The sequence below is a fragment of the Dendrobium catenatum genome, unplaced genomic scaffold (assembly GCF_001605985.2).
Source record: "Dendrobium catenatum unplaced genomic scaffold, ASM160598v2 fragScaff_scaffold_459, whole genome shotgun sequence".
NCBI lineage: Eukaryota > Viridiplantae > Streptophyta > Magnoliopsida > Asparagales > Orchidaceae > Dendrobium > Dendrobium catenatum.
The window spans coordinates 15,505-30,128 of record NW_021318921.1 but is presented as its reverse complement, the minus strand read 5'-3'; the positions used below and the strand labels follow the sequence as shown (position 1 = coordinate 30,128).

General features: G+C 39.1%; 1 protein-coding gene across 1 annotated transcript in view; it reads right to left on the bottom strand.

Moving 5' to 3' along the window:
• Positions 1-14,624, bottom strand: part of LOC110112575 (PI-PLC X domain-containing protein At5g67130) — a 33,511-nt gene that overhangs the window by 6,610 nt on the left and 12,277 nt on the right. The window contains exons 4-6 of the mRNA XM_028694333.1: positions 7,284-7,421; positions 7,083-7,181; positions 6,238-6,541 (exon numbers count right to left, since the gene is read on the bottom strand). Coding sequence (XP_028550166.1) covers positions 6,238-6,541; positions 7,083-7,181; positions 7,284-7,421 — 541 coding nt within the window. The remainder of the gene's footprint in view (positions 1-6,237; positions 6,542-7,082; positions 7,182-7,283; positions 7,422-14,624) is intronic.

Here is a 14,624-nt window from a genome sequence, read left to right as displayed (position 1 = left end):
AACCCGTAGGAGCTCGCAAGAGGAGGATGTGAAGCTTCTCTGGACGGGATCAGACGGAGAGGAGCGGGTTGGCTATGGAGGAGCACGGTTGGTAAGTTCCTCCCTCTCTCTCTCTCTCTCTCTCTCTCTCTCTCTCTCTCTCTCGGCCGACGGATTGCGAACAGGGCAGGGACGGGAGGAGCAAGGGGAACGGAACAGGGAGCTCGGTCGTTGAAGAGGAGATCGAGCGTGAGAGCAGCCGAAAGCCATGGGGTTGGGTCGGTATTTAAAGGAGATTTGGGTGCTCGATCGAGGAGTTGTCGCAGGTTTTCTCGCAAAAATCCCGGGATGAGATGCGAGCACAGCGGGATTTGCGGGAAGAGATGCGATTCCAGCGGCTCCAGCAGGGATTTCGACGGGATTTGATTGCAAATCGGAGCAGCTCGCAGGATTTCGGGGATCCTTCGACAGTCCGAGGTATGCGAGATATCCGGCAATATTCGTGGACCCGATAGATTGGAGCAGGTATGCATTTCATCTTTATTCTTCATTAGATATTATATGAAGGTTAACAATGATCTCACCCCTTTTAGCTCCAGTAGTTCTAAGACCACTTCCAACTCCTCAGTCAGAGTCGTCAGTAGCTCTACACTAACTGCATGCTCCCCTATAACTTTCCTCAATTATGACATATGGAATACTGGGTGTATGGTGGCGGTCGGGAGTAACTTCAACTGTTACACAACTGCTATAATCCTTTCCACTATCTTGTAGGGCCCAAAATATCTTGGGGCCAATTTTTGGTTCCTCCTGTGGGCCACTGTCTTCTATCTGTAGGGTTGCAGTTTTAAGAACACCCTCTCCCCTTACTTCGAATTGGATGTCCCTCCTATGTGCATCTGCCTGCTTCTTTATTATCTGTTGTGCACTCAGCAGGTCTCCAAGTGTTGCTCCACTGATAAGACTGGTGTGCTTCCTTTCCCAAAATGAACCAAGTGTGGAGGGTCACTTCCATCTGAGAAGCTAAGTGCTACGATGTATTGTACCAATATTCGACCCAAGCTAACCACTTGGCCCACATCTGTGGTGTTTCTGAATCAAAACACCTCTAGTAAGTCTCCAAGCTTTTGTTAACTACCTCCGTTTGCCCGTCCATCTGATAGTGGTAGACAGTGCTTCTCTTAAGAACTGTACCCTGCAACCTGAACAACTCCCTCCAAAACTGACTGAGAAATACCTTATCTCGGTCAGAAACTATCGACTCTGAAATTATCTGAAACCTAACCACCTCCCTGATGAATGTTGTAGCCACTGTGACTGTGGTTTAGGGGTGTCGGAAGGAGATGAAATGTGTATATTTACTCAGCCTGACAACCACCACTATAATAAATGTGAATCCCTCAGATCGTGGTAGACCATCTATGAAATCCATGGACACTTCCTCTCATACTCTGTATGGAAGTGCTAAGGGTTGTAGTAACCCCCTGGAGCCATAGCCACGTACTTGTTTCTCTGGCACACCTCACACCTTGTCATAATCTCCTCCATATCTTTATGCATACCCTTCTAGTATAATTCAGCCGCCAATCTTTTGTATGTCTTATGTACCCCAGAATAGCCGCCAACCACACTCCATGGAACTCTTGCAGTAGGTGGGGCATATGGATGGAGGTTCGTGGCATCACAAATATCCCTTTGTACAATAGCCTCTCTCCCTCAAGGGAATAGCCTTGGTGGCTTGCTACTATCATGTAACAAATCCATCAGAATCTTCCTCAACTCCTCATCCAGTACACTTTCTTCCTTAATAGCCCCCCAATCCACCATCAAGGGTACTAAAATGGTAATCTCCTGGAGCTCTCCCCACACCTGGATAAGGCATCAGCCGCCTTATTCTCCAACCCTAGTTAGTAATGAATCTCAAAATCGTATCCCAAGAGTTTGGACATCCACGTCTGATGTTCCTCAGTCACCATTCTCTACTCCAGCATATACTTCAAACTCCTTTGATATGTTTTGACGATTAAGTGTCGGCCCAGCAAGTATGGACATCACTTCTGAATGGATAATATGATAGACATCAATTCTCTTTCATACACAGGCTGCAGCCTAGCTCTAGCTGTCAACACTTGACTGAAGTAGCCTATGGGTCTATGATTTTGTATCAGCACTGCCCCCAACCCATATCTGGAACCATCTGTCTCCACCACAAAAGTCTGACTAAAATCTAGTAAAGCCAAAACTGGTACTGTGGTCATCGCCTTCTTCAATCTCTCAAAATTCTGGGTAGCCACTGCCCCCACAAAAAATCATCCTTCTTTAACTGTTATGTCAGAGGCCAAGCAATGTTGTTGTACCCCTTCACAAACCTCTGGTAGTATCATGTCAATCCTAGGAAACCCCTCAACTCTCTCACGTTCCTAGGTAAAGGCCACTTCTACATTGCCTATATTTTGGCTTGATCAGCTGCCACCCCTTCATGTGATACCGCATGCCCCAAGTACTTCACCCTAGCCTGTGCGATGCTCCACTTCTTTAGGTTGGCCCTTAACTGACGCTCCTGTAAAACTTCAAAGACCACCCTCAAATGTTTCAAATGCTCCCCTTTGGTCTTGCTTTACACCAACATGTCATCAAACAAAAATAAGACAAACTTTCAGAGTTACGGCCGAAACACCCTGTTCATCAAGGATTGGAAAGTAGCAGGAGCATTAGTAAGCCCAAACGGCATCACCAGAAACTCGTAGTCCCCCTCGTATGTCATGAAAGCCGTCTTCTAAACATCTTCCTCTTTTATTCTGATTTGATGATAGTCTGACTTCAAGTCCAACTCGAAAAACACCACTGCTCCATATAGATCATCAAGTAACTCATCAATCACAGGAATATGAAACTTATTCGGCACAGTCTCCATATTCAATGCATTGTAATCCATACAAAACCTCCAACTCTCATCCTTCTTCTTGACCAGTAGGATTGGACTAGAGAAATGACTCACACTCAGCCTGATGATCCCTTCCTCCAACATCTCACGAATTAGCTTATATATCTCATCCTTCTGAATTTGAGGGTGGCGGTGTGAATGAACACTGATTGGTGACGCCCCCTCCTTCAGTGTAATGGAGTGCTCCAGCTCCCTCTGAGGGGATAGGCCTTGGGGTGGTTGAAAAACCCTCTTGAATTGCTGAATGAGTAGTTGTATTGACAAAGGAATGTCTCCCCCTGCCTCCAAAGTCACCCCTTCTAAGCTCTGGAGTTCCACCAGGATCCCTCCCCCCATCTTCTGTATGGTCCCGACCATGGTCTTAAGAGACACCATAGCTCTAGATAATCCTGCATCTCCCTTAATCACCATCCTCATTCCCTCCCCCTCCAGTTCCATCCTTAACGCTCCCCAATTTACCTTGGTATCTCCAAAGGTTTGTAAACACTTCATCCCAAGGATGATGTCAGTGCTTCCAAATTCAAAGGGAAGGAAATCTTCCCTCACCTCAATCCCCTGAATAGTAAACACTACTCCCCTACATACTCCTCTACCAATCTTCACCTTCCCTGTGCCCATCATCACCCCATAGCCTCCAGTGTCCACTAATTTCTCCCCCAACAAATCAACAATCGATTGGAGATGAAATTGTGGGTGGCCCTACTATTGATCAGCATCACCACCTCTCTGTCAACTATCTCTCCCTTCACTTTCATGGTGTGATTTGAGGTGAATCCCACCACGAAGTTCATAAAGACTTTTTCCACATCTAGATGTAACTTCTCCTCTTCCTCTTCCAATGACCCACTCTCACCTCCCTCTTCAGCTTCCTCGGCATCACAAACGATGAGAACCTGAAAAGTTCAGTTCTTGCATCTATGCCCCGACGTGTACTTCTCATCACATATGAAGCACAACCCCCTTGCCCGCATCTACTGCAACTCCTCAATAAGCTTCTTGAAATTTCTCCCAAATCTCCCTCCTCCAGTTTTCTCCTTCGAGACTTCTCTCAGACTCCTCGGTGTGGGCCCCTTGGGAGCTAAGAAGGTGGTAGTCATCCTGTCCCTTGACCTGCTGCACCTAGCCCCCCTCTCCAGGTACTTTTGGTCCTCCACCAACCATGCCAGCACCATGGCCTCCCACAAGTCACATGGCCTCATCACTCTAACTGCTACTCGGATCTCTAGTTTAAGCCCCATCATGAAGTTCCCCTCTAGCACTGTCTCTGACAGTCGGTCTAGCCTACTGGCAAGGTACTTGAACCTTTCATGGTAGTCTACCACATTCCCCTCCAGTGTCAGGGCGAAGAACTGCACATAGAAGTCTCCTCCCCTACTAGTTCGGAAACGTTCTAGTAAACAGTCCTTGAACTCCCTCCAACTCCAAATGGGTTGCATCATGTCCCTCCACTGATACCACGCCAATGCCTTCCCCTCCAAAAAAGTCTTGTCGCTATCAATTTCTCCTCCTCTGTCAACCCGTTAACTGCAAAGTACCTTTCCACCTTGTATATCTACCCATGTTCATCTTCTCCCTCAAAGATGGGCATCTTCAGCTTCCTTACTCTCAGGTCATCTCCGTTTCCCTGAATCCTCCATGGCCACCCATTCCTCGCAAAGGATGTTCTCCCCAAGTGTCATGCTCTACCCTTCGGCGCTCAAACCCAAAGCCTTCATCAAAATCCGCTCTCCTCCTTTCAAAATCAACACCCCGACGTTCATATTCCGCACCTCTCCATATAAAATCAACATCCCTTCGTTCGTACCCGCTACTTATCTCCTCCCTAGAGAGCGACTCTAGCGGATGCATTTTGTCTCCTCCATCCAAAATCTCCACTTCACGATTGGACGTCTTCTAAGCAACGGCATGCGTCAATTTCCTCAATTTGCACGTCATTGCCTCTAGACCCGCGTCAATTTCATCGGGCAACTTTCTTTGACCAAATTGAAAGTGATTTTTGAGTATTGATGATGTTCTGAACGCAACGGAGAAGTCCATCTTGCGATTAGACGTGTTTGGGCAATGTCGCACGATAATTTCCTTGATATGTGCGCATTTCGTCGAGATGCTTGCCAATATTCTCATGCAGCTTTAATTGCTCAAATTTATTGTCACTTTTAGGTATAAATGATGTTTTGAACGCAATAATGAAATCCGTTTCACGAACAAACGTCATTTGGGTGGCGTCGCACACCAATTTCCTTGTTTTACATGTCGTTGCCTCGGGATTCATATCGCACCTCGGATGACTCCAATTAAACGAGTTGATAATGATTTTTGGGTGTTGACGATGTTTCGTACGCAACAGAAAAATACGTTTCGCGATCGGACTTCATTTGGGCTACTTCGCACGTCAATTTTGGGTGTCGGTCATCCCGGTCTGATTTAACTGCGAAGGGTCCCCACTTGGGCGAATTCGACATCTTGATTGCAACGGTGCAATCCGTTTGACAATCGGATGTCGTTTGATCCTTCAAGTGATGCATCACGTCGACACGCACGTTGCTTGGTCGTTTCAACTAAACCATCTAATGATTGATTTGTGTTTATAACTGAGATTTTATCAAGTTTAATGTAGGCCAATTTTCCTTTTCATAATGTAAATTTAAACTATTATAAAGTATTATGTTTGATTCTCAAATTTCTTGTGAAAATTCATATTTGACGACATCTAAATTATCGTTTCAATTGAATAAACTCAATAAAGTATGTTTTCTGACTTTGTGTCAAATGTCTCGTCTTAACTAAAATTGAAAGTTTAGAATATGTGAATTGTGAACTTTTATTTATTTCTTTGTTCATCTCATTTTAGGTTTATATAAGTAAACCCTATACCCAAAGTATCCTACATCATCATCCATATTAAATGATTATCTTTAACTGATAGGATCCTTTTTCTTTGGAAAGTAGTTGCTATGACACTACTATGATGGATTGGCAATATTTTCTTTCACTCAGTTGAGACTAATGGGATGATTTCCTTGTTTCTGTAATTTTCAATCTCTTTCATTTTGTATGCCGGCAAATGTCTGCGTGCACTTATGTTTTAGCTATATTAGGCTTTATTGCTTTGATTTTCAGATGTCGTTGTCATTTAACTGTAATTTGGCCTTGAACAAAACGATAGGGGTCAGCCAACCCCTTGTCTAGACACAAGATTTTAGAGGGGAAAAAAAGAGCATGAAAATTGGTACACAACTTGAATCAAAGAAAATTTTATCATGTTTAAAATATGGGAGAAGTAGATATTCATAAGAGGAAGATGCAACGCTTACACTGGTTTTCAACCATGAAGTTCCACTGGTAAGCAATCCCTTCATTATCTTGCTTAGATCTGATGGAAGTGAAGACAAGAAGGCGTTGGTTGTTTGCAACCATGTCACTTATCAATGGCCAATCCTGGCCATTTTGCGGCATTTTTGACAATGGGAACCAAAACTTCAGTAAACCGGATCGATTGAAAACATTATTCAATCCATTAGGTGTATGTACATAATCTTCCAATATTAATGTGATAATCTCTGATGGGTTTGCAGATAGGAAGGCTTCAATTTCCTTGAGAGTATCGATGGCTGGTTCCTAAATTTGGTTGGTTTTCAGTAACAGAAAGTCAAGGGAAATATAATCCACTATATTATACTGAATAAAATTTATATGCAAATGCAACAATTCAAAATTCTGTAAAAAACTCTCAGATTGATGACAGAAATTATAGATTACACAAAAGGTGATGTTGATTGGCACAAACCTTAATAGAACCTAACATGCAATTCTTCATTTTTAATGCGATTTACACATGCACATGTAGTTTTGAGCTCAATGATAACAATATGTATGACTTGTATGCTCCTCGAGAAAAAAATAATAATAAAGCTAATGTATGTAATCACCAAAGCAATTGATTAGTAGGAACCACTTGAAATTGCCTCAACGTGGATTTCCATTATAACTACATTTGAACTAATTAACCATGCAGATTATAAATTTCTGCTATCAAGTAAACCATAAATGCCCACTGAGATTGGTAAATTATGTGCCTAATAAGTAGTATAAGCATTCAAGAGAGTAAATTCTGTAATTTTATGAATAAATGAGAAAAATTAGTATAACATTTACTAACAAATGCAGTAAAATCATTGCATTTCCCTTCTGGTGAATGGCATAACCAAACATCATCTTGGAAGTCGTAAGTATCCAACATCAGAGCTCGAACACCATTCTGCGAGACAAAAGATCAAGTGAATTAGAAGAAGCATCTCTTCACTTCCTAAAACTACTAAACTGTCCTAATTAATGTGTAGAGTGAACCAAGGTCAGATACATTTAACTGTTGAGTGACAGTATCCTCTTGGTTAGTAAAGGTGCTTCTTGGAACACCAGTGTGGCTTGGTTCTCCAACAATTGCATAAGAGTTGTGGGTAGTTAAATAGGCATATTTATTGAAAGGCATAGAATTATTCTGCCACAAAAAACACCATACATGTCAGCAATATGCTAGATGATAATCAAAAAAGAAAATTGGTGATATTAATAACATGTTCGCATTATTCAAGAATGAGTAATATCTACATTAAATGAAAAGCATATAAAACAGCTCTCCTGGTGCTGAGAGATTATTACGTGCGGTGTCCGAATGAATCTGGACGCCACACGTAATAATTTTCCCCTGGTGCTTGGCTAATTCCAGCAAGCATGTCATTTTACGCAAAATAAATACTAACATATTTTCTTTATAAAGTTTGTAGCATATTTTCAATTTATAGGACAAAAGTTGATCTGACATAAACTCTTCTTATCCTCGAATCTCAAGAAGTTAAATAAATAAATTGCTATTGTTGACCTCTATGTAATAACCAACAGTATAGGAAACCAGAACTCAGATCATAAAGTCCTCGCAAAATGAGGGCGAAATCTCTGGGTAGTGTCTTATCTACAAACCCATCTGCCTTCCAAAATTTACCCCGGAACTTAGTTCGTTAAAACTCCCTCGCCGAATAAGAAGAAGCGCGGCGGGGAGGCCGGGGCCGAATTTTCGGAGCCCACAGCTATAAAGCAGGTCACAACAAAGTAGTTCAGATATATTATATAAAGAAATAGTTACTAGTATTAGAAGTAGTTGTATGGTGACTAAAGAACTTTCGATCAAAGTAGAATTATATTTGGAGTATTTTATATTGGTTTTAGCGATGCTTATAAAGATATTCAATAAAATTTACAGTATATGCTATTTGAAAATGATATACATTTGATAAGTCAGACCTTTGTTGAAGTAAAAGAAAAAATAGAAAAATGAGGGAATTTCTATTAACAAGAAGCTAAAGATTAGCAGAACACAGATTAACATACATGACATGATTTTAAGTTGATTTAAAAAATATATAAAATTGTTGCGTGAGAGAAATCAAGAAGGAAGAGTGAGAACCGATTTCGAGTATCTTCATCTCATTCGATTCATAAACACAAGTGTTCAAATAAAGCGGGGAGCAATGAGAGAATTTTTAAGTGGAAAATATTATTAGTTAAAAACTGCTAGACCTTGCATAATTGAATAGTTCTGACTAGTATAAAAGGAGGTATAAGTTAGTGCCCTTTACCTTAGTTGGAGAAGGCAATAATATCATGTAAAAGAGAAAGTTCTTATTGGCATGGTCAACAATGGTGACATGGAATGGCAGTTGGCATAACCTGAGATAGTTGTCGTGAAAGTCTTGAAGTAGGCATTTGTGGTTTGGGTTTTGAGAGATGTATTTGCAGTGTAGTCGAAGGTTGTGATATAGGACTTAAGGGTGATGATCGTTATTGGCTCAAGAAAAACGGCACTAAGGCATGAATCCCACTTTGCAAATAGAAGATTTCATTCTCCTTAAGGCAGATTATAGTTAGCCAGATTTTCCCTGAGAGTAGTATCAGGGTTTAGTTAAATATGAGTTCTTACTTCCTATGAATTCAAACTGTCATAGTTAATTACCCCTCTTATTGTGTAAGAGAACTCTCGATTAAAAATGAATAGTTCTAGGTATTTTAGTCTTAGTTGTGGGGGAAATTGAGGTAAACTCAATCACGATCTCATGGTTCTATCGTCCCGAGTATACCATAGATTTCAGTTTACCAACATTAGTGATCATTGATCATAATGTTCAGAGAATCCGATTAGCAACCATTAGTTGACTGATCTAGCAGCATTTAGAGATTTGGGAGAGATAGATCCTCCTCTCGAATAGAGGATCAATTGTATCTTTTTTTATTTCTTCCGTTAGTTTGATTTCTTCAATAAAAAATGCTGTTTTGTTGATTTTGCATGGGATTTGTGGAGTATTTTGCTTTTTTTCGTCTCTATTGATAGGATTTACTTGAAATCTTCAAGTGTTTCCTATCACAATCACACCCCAAAAAAAATTACAGCAAGATACAATCAATTTTGGGAGTTATGAATTTTCAAAGTTTTGGGTCCAAAATTGACCAATTACTTTGAAAATTCATATCACATCAATCCTAAGAGCAACCGTATCTAGAAAAAATGCAGGGGATGCCTAAGATGCTAAAAAACAAATTTCATAAAACCTTGGGCTTTCCATAGAACTCACACAGAGATCTAGGAGAGTTGAACTCACCAAGAGATCAAGAAAATATGAACTCACAAAGAGATCAAAAGTAGAAATTTTCATTCATCATAATCATCATCCTAATACAAGAGAATGAGCCTCTATATATAGGCTTCAAGAGAAATTAAAAGACACATTTGCCCCTTGGGCTTACATAAGACGAGAGGGTAAAAAAGGGAAATTGCGAAACTAAATTAAAATACACTTAATAAATGAAAATAAAACAAAGTGATCTCGGTCGTCGATCTTCAACTCCTCGAATTAGCATGGATGGTTGGATGTCCGCATCAGATTTTCTATGAATTGTTGAAGTTATTGAGCAATTAATTGAATTTTTAATTCAATTTATTAATAAAAATGGCGGCAACGCATTTTCTTTAGCCGACGTGTGTTAGAACATGTGGCAAGACGAAACCGCTGATGCAATTTCTACTTAACCACATCAACATGGCTTCAAAGTCATTCGATCAGGCCGCGGAAGCACGGAAAGCTCAGATTGAGCAACGTGGCCCGATCTGGATGTAATGGCGGGCGTTTGAACACAGGAATGTCCCCGAGGTTTCATCTAGGCGACATGGCATCCTGTGGGCCATCCGATCACGCATTCAGCGCGATAGGACGGTACTGATCGAGCCAGATCGATTTCAATTCAGAAATGAACTGAAATCTTCAATTGCACATAACTTTAAAATACTCGTTCAAATTCTACAAAATTTGAAACATAGACAAATGGTAATATATATTTACAATGCCTAGAGTTTGGTTGCTCCATGCATTATAAATTTTGAGTAGTTTGAAATTGATTTACTAGTTAAATATTGAGTTTTCTCACCAACCAATGGATGGATTTTGATGATCATGGTCTCCTTTTGCTTCTGGTGATGCCCTCTCTAACTTTGCATAAGACTTCTTAAGCTGGTTGTGGCTAGATTAAAAGTTTTGTAAACTACACTTTCTCCCTCTACAACTCTCTCTCTCTCTTCACTAAAATGAGGTTTTGAAGGTGGGAAATGGTGGGGGAATGGTTGTAGAAGGTAGAGGAGTTGCTGGAGAGACTAGGGGAAGGGTTTTCAGTAGTGGAGGCTGCTAAGAGAATGAATTTGATAGATTGAGCTCTAGGTTTTGTTCCCCCCCCCCCCCCCCCCCCCCCCCTAGGTTTTGGTCCCCCCCCCCTAAGCCCTTGCTTTTGGAATGGAGGGTTGAGATTGCTTTGAGTGAACTCTTTGATGCCTATCACATGTCCCAAGTTGCATGGGAACCAGGGAGAGGGCAGGAGGATGAGTGAAACTCACCTTGGCTCATGTGATGGGGGGCCACTTCCTTTTTCCATATTAGGCTAAACCAAGGCTCGGCTTGGTTTAAGAGCTGCATTAGAGGTGGCTTTAGGTTGCATTTGGGCTGATTTACAGCAGATTAGAGCAGCATTTGGTGGAGAAAAAGTTTGCTTAGGTGGCTTGACCATTTAAACTCACTTGGAAGCTTGTTTAACAATTTGACTGGTAAAACCAGTCAATGGGGGCTGAGGTGGCATTAAAAACCAGTACATTTAGCTATTTGAGTGAGTGGCCAAGTGCTTGGAGCAATAGTATTGAGTTTGATCAAAGACATGGGAATGTAGTGAGTTTTGACCAAGTTCTGCTGAGTTTACTTGGTCAAATTCACTTGAAATTGAGTGAATTTGACTCATCAATGATTTGGGGATTTTTTATACCATGCATTGAAGTGGATTTGAGGGTTTGAAGAGGTTGATTTTAATGCAAGAAAGAGGTTGGCCCAAATGGGCCTAATTTGACCAGATTTTGACTCAATTGACCAAGTCAACTAATGACTGGACCAAGGTGACCAATCAAGCTCAATTCACTATGGGAGTTTACCATAGGAGTTTGATGAAGGTCAAAGCTTATATAGAGGTCAAATGGAGATGACCAAAGCGTATGATCAATTGGGCTAACTTGGGCTAGATCAATTGGGTCAATCACTGTCCCAAGTTACCAATGATGCATGATTTGAGGTATGGGGTTCCTAGTGAGGTAATCTGAGCATGACTAAGGTCATAGGGTTAGTGTACTGAGCTGCGCAGTGCACTAAACCCAATGGTTGTGATTTAAGGCTGATTTGGTCAAGTAGGTCAGATCAAGGGTTGAATTTGGTCCAACAAGTTTAAATGAGTAATTTGAAACTAATGGAGGTGGTCTCATGCTATGGAATAGTCATTTGGCTTGAAATGCCTAATTGATCACTTAAGGGATAATTTGGTCAACATGAGTTGACTTATTCAATCATGTATGACCAAGGCTTGAATTTGAGTTCAATGCATTCATAAAGGTGTTTAGGATGCATTAGACAAGGTTTCATGGCCTAATGTGGATGGGTCATGTTGAAGTTTGGAGAAAACTTCAATTTTTTCATTTAAGGGGCATTTTGGTCAGGTGGGCCCTTGGTTAACTTTAGGTCAACCATGATCCACAAAAGATTCAATTTTATGTTTAATATGTCATAAAGATGATTATGGATATATTCAAAGGTTTTAGGAAAGGTCCCAAGGTCAAATTCCATCAGATGCAAGATCCAGTGGCATATGCGATAAATATTTAAATGTTTTACAACCTTTGAAATTCAATTAAGTTTTTGAAATTATAGGTTTTAGATTGGCCTCAAATTTAGAGGGTTGACTAGATATGCCTAATCAATATTCAATTGATGGATCATGAATTGGAAGTCATTTGACTTGGCTTTGAGGTGATTGTAAAATCACTCAAAAAAAGTTATGGAACATAGGCTTTTGGCCTTGACTTTGGGTTTGAGATTTTGGATTTGATCTTGGTTTTGGATTTGGTTTTAATTGGTGAACCTCATACAAAGATGAGGTCAACAACTACACCATAAATTTCTACGCCACAAATGTATGGGTGCTAATAGATCAAAATTTTGATGGAATAATTTAGAGAAAGTTCCTTATCTTTCATTTGTAAGAGGGAATACAATTCAATGGAGTCGAAGACAAAGAAGAGGAGTTCGTGCACGTCAATCGATAGATAAAGGGAGTTTGTGTGCTTCAATTGACGCGAAGATGACTTCAGTTATCAATTATATTTTTTCATAAATTTTATTCGATGATTATTATACGACAAAGACAAAAGAAAAGAAGAAGAGGCAACTGTTGTTTGACGCAAACAAAGGAGGGGGTTCGCTCGATTGAGCATCTGCATTTGTTCAATTTGATCGAAAATGAAGAGTTGTGCATTTTTGCATGACCGACCAAAATGTCTAGAGTCGGAATTATAGAAAAGAAGAAATAGCCTATTCGACACAAGGGAAGAAGAAAACAAGTTTGTGAGGCAATGATCTCATTTCTGGAAATCAGATATCAGAGTGTAAGAGATAGGTAAGTAAATATATTGTTTGGTATAGAAAAAAAGATGATATAATTTCAAATTAAATTAATTTATGCGATTGGGTTCCATGGGAAGAAAAGGACTGATAGATCTAATTCGACAAAAAGGAAGAAAAAGTAAGGTAATAAAGGAAATTCATTTGAACATCATTTCAATCCTTTTTCATAGAATATATTATAAAAAATTTTATTAAAACATAACTTAATAATTAGTTCACTTTTGCCATTGTCTTTGATGATGTTTGATGTAATCAACAATGTCTTTGATGATATTCGATGTGTTTGACACTGTCTTTGATGACGTTCGATGTATTGGACATTGTCTTTAATGATGTTTGATGCTTTCAACGTTGCCCTTGAAGACGTTCGTTATTTCTGACATTATTTTGATGTTGTTTGACACCTTTAATGTTATTTTGGATAGGTTACGACCTGCATATTGTAGTTGAGGCAAATTGAAGGCAAATAAGAGTGCTCTCCAAAAGTAAGGTAAAAGTTTTTAATGTGAAAAATATTCCTAAGCTAGCTAAGTAAATTGACTTAATCATGTATTCGATGGTTGGGTTATGCACTAAAGAATGATGAATAAAAATTATATAAAACTTTGAAGTAGAAGATTTGACCTTCTAAAAAACTAAAAGAAATTGAGTTTGGTTATTACACTTTAATTTTATAGCAATTATAGTTCTATTTATGATTCAACGCACATACTGACTTGACATCTTATATGAGTACTTATTAATCTTAGTAATATTGTTTTAAATTAAAATAAAGAACTAAATAAAATTCAATGGAATATAATTCACATTAAATATGATATAATTATATTGAAATTAACATATATAGAAATGTATTTGTAATGAATAAAATATGATAGTGAAAGAAATATACTAAAAGGAAAAAGCAAATGCATGCAAATACACAAATTCACCCCTTTATGATATTAAAGGTGAAAATAGAAATTATTATATCGTAATTGGTGCAATATTAGATGATGCTCTTGAATTAAATAACATAGTAAAAGTTATACATTGTCAAATGTAATATCAAAGAATTTGGTATGTAAAATAACGTTTATTTTATCATTATTCGTATTTAAATTTCTCTCAAATGAAAGATTTAATGATCAAGCTAGTTCAACCAATTTAGGGGCCTTTAAACATCCAGATTGGATGATTTGTGTCCATGGATTCATCATGATGTCTCGGATCACATGACACTCTCTTACTCAATCTAAGCTTATTTAGTTTCTGATTTAATTTTTCTGAGTAAATTAAAAAGCTCTTGAATCCTTTTGAATTGCCTTAAGATTTCTGCATTGCATCAAAAGTTGTGCTTCATCATATAGATTTTATGATTCTCACAATCATGATCAATCAATATTTTTCGAACTCTAGGTAAATTTTGATAAAAAGTGCCTTGAGTCTACTTTAAAATTTGAAATATAAGATCTAGAAATAATTTTGGTCAGCCAAAAATTACTAGTAGCCATGTTGTGTGGTAGAAATGAGAAAACTAAGCAGGTGAGTGTCCCCCCCCCCTAAAAAAAAAAAAAAATCAATTGTGTCTTCAACCAATCACGTTAGAAACTTCAAAAATTAAATCGGAGACCATTTGAACTCTGATTTCAATAAACTTATAGTCGAACTGAACGTCTCGAAAATAC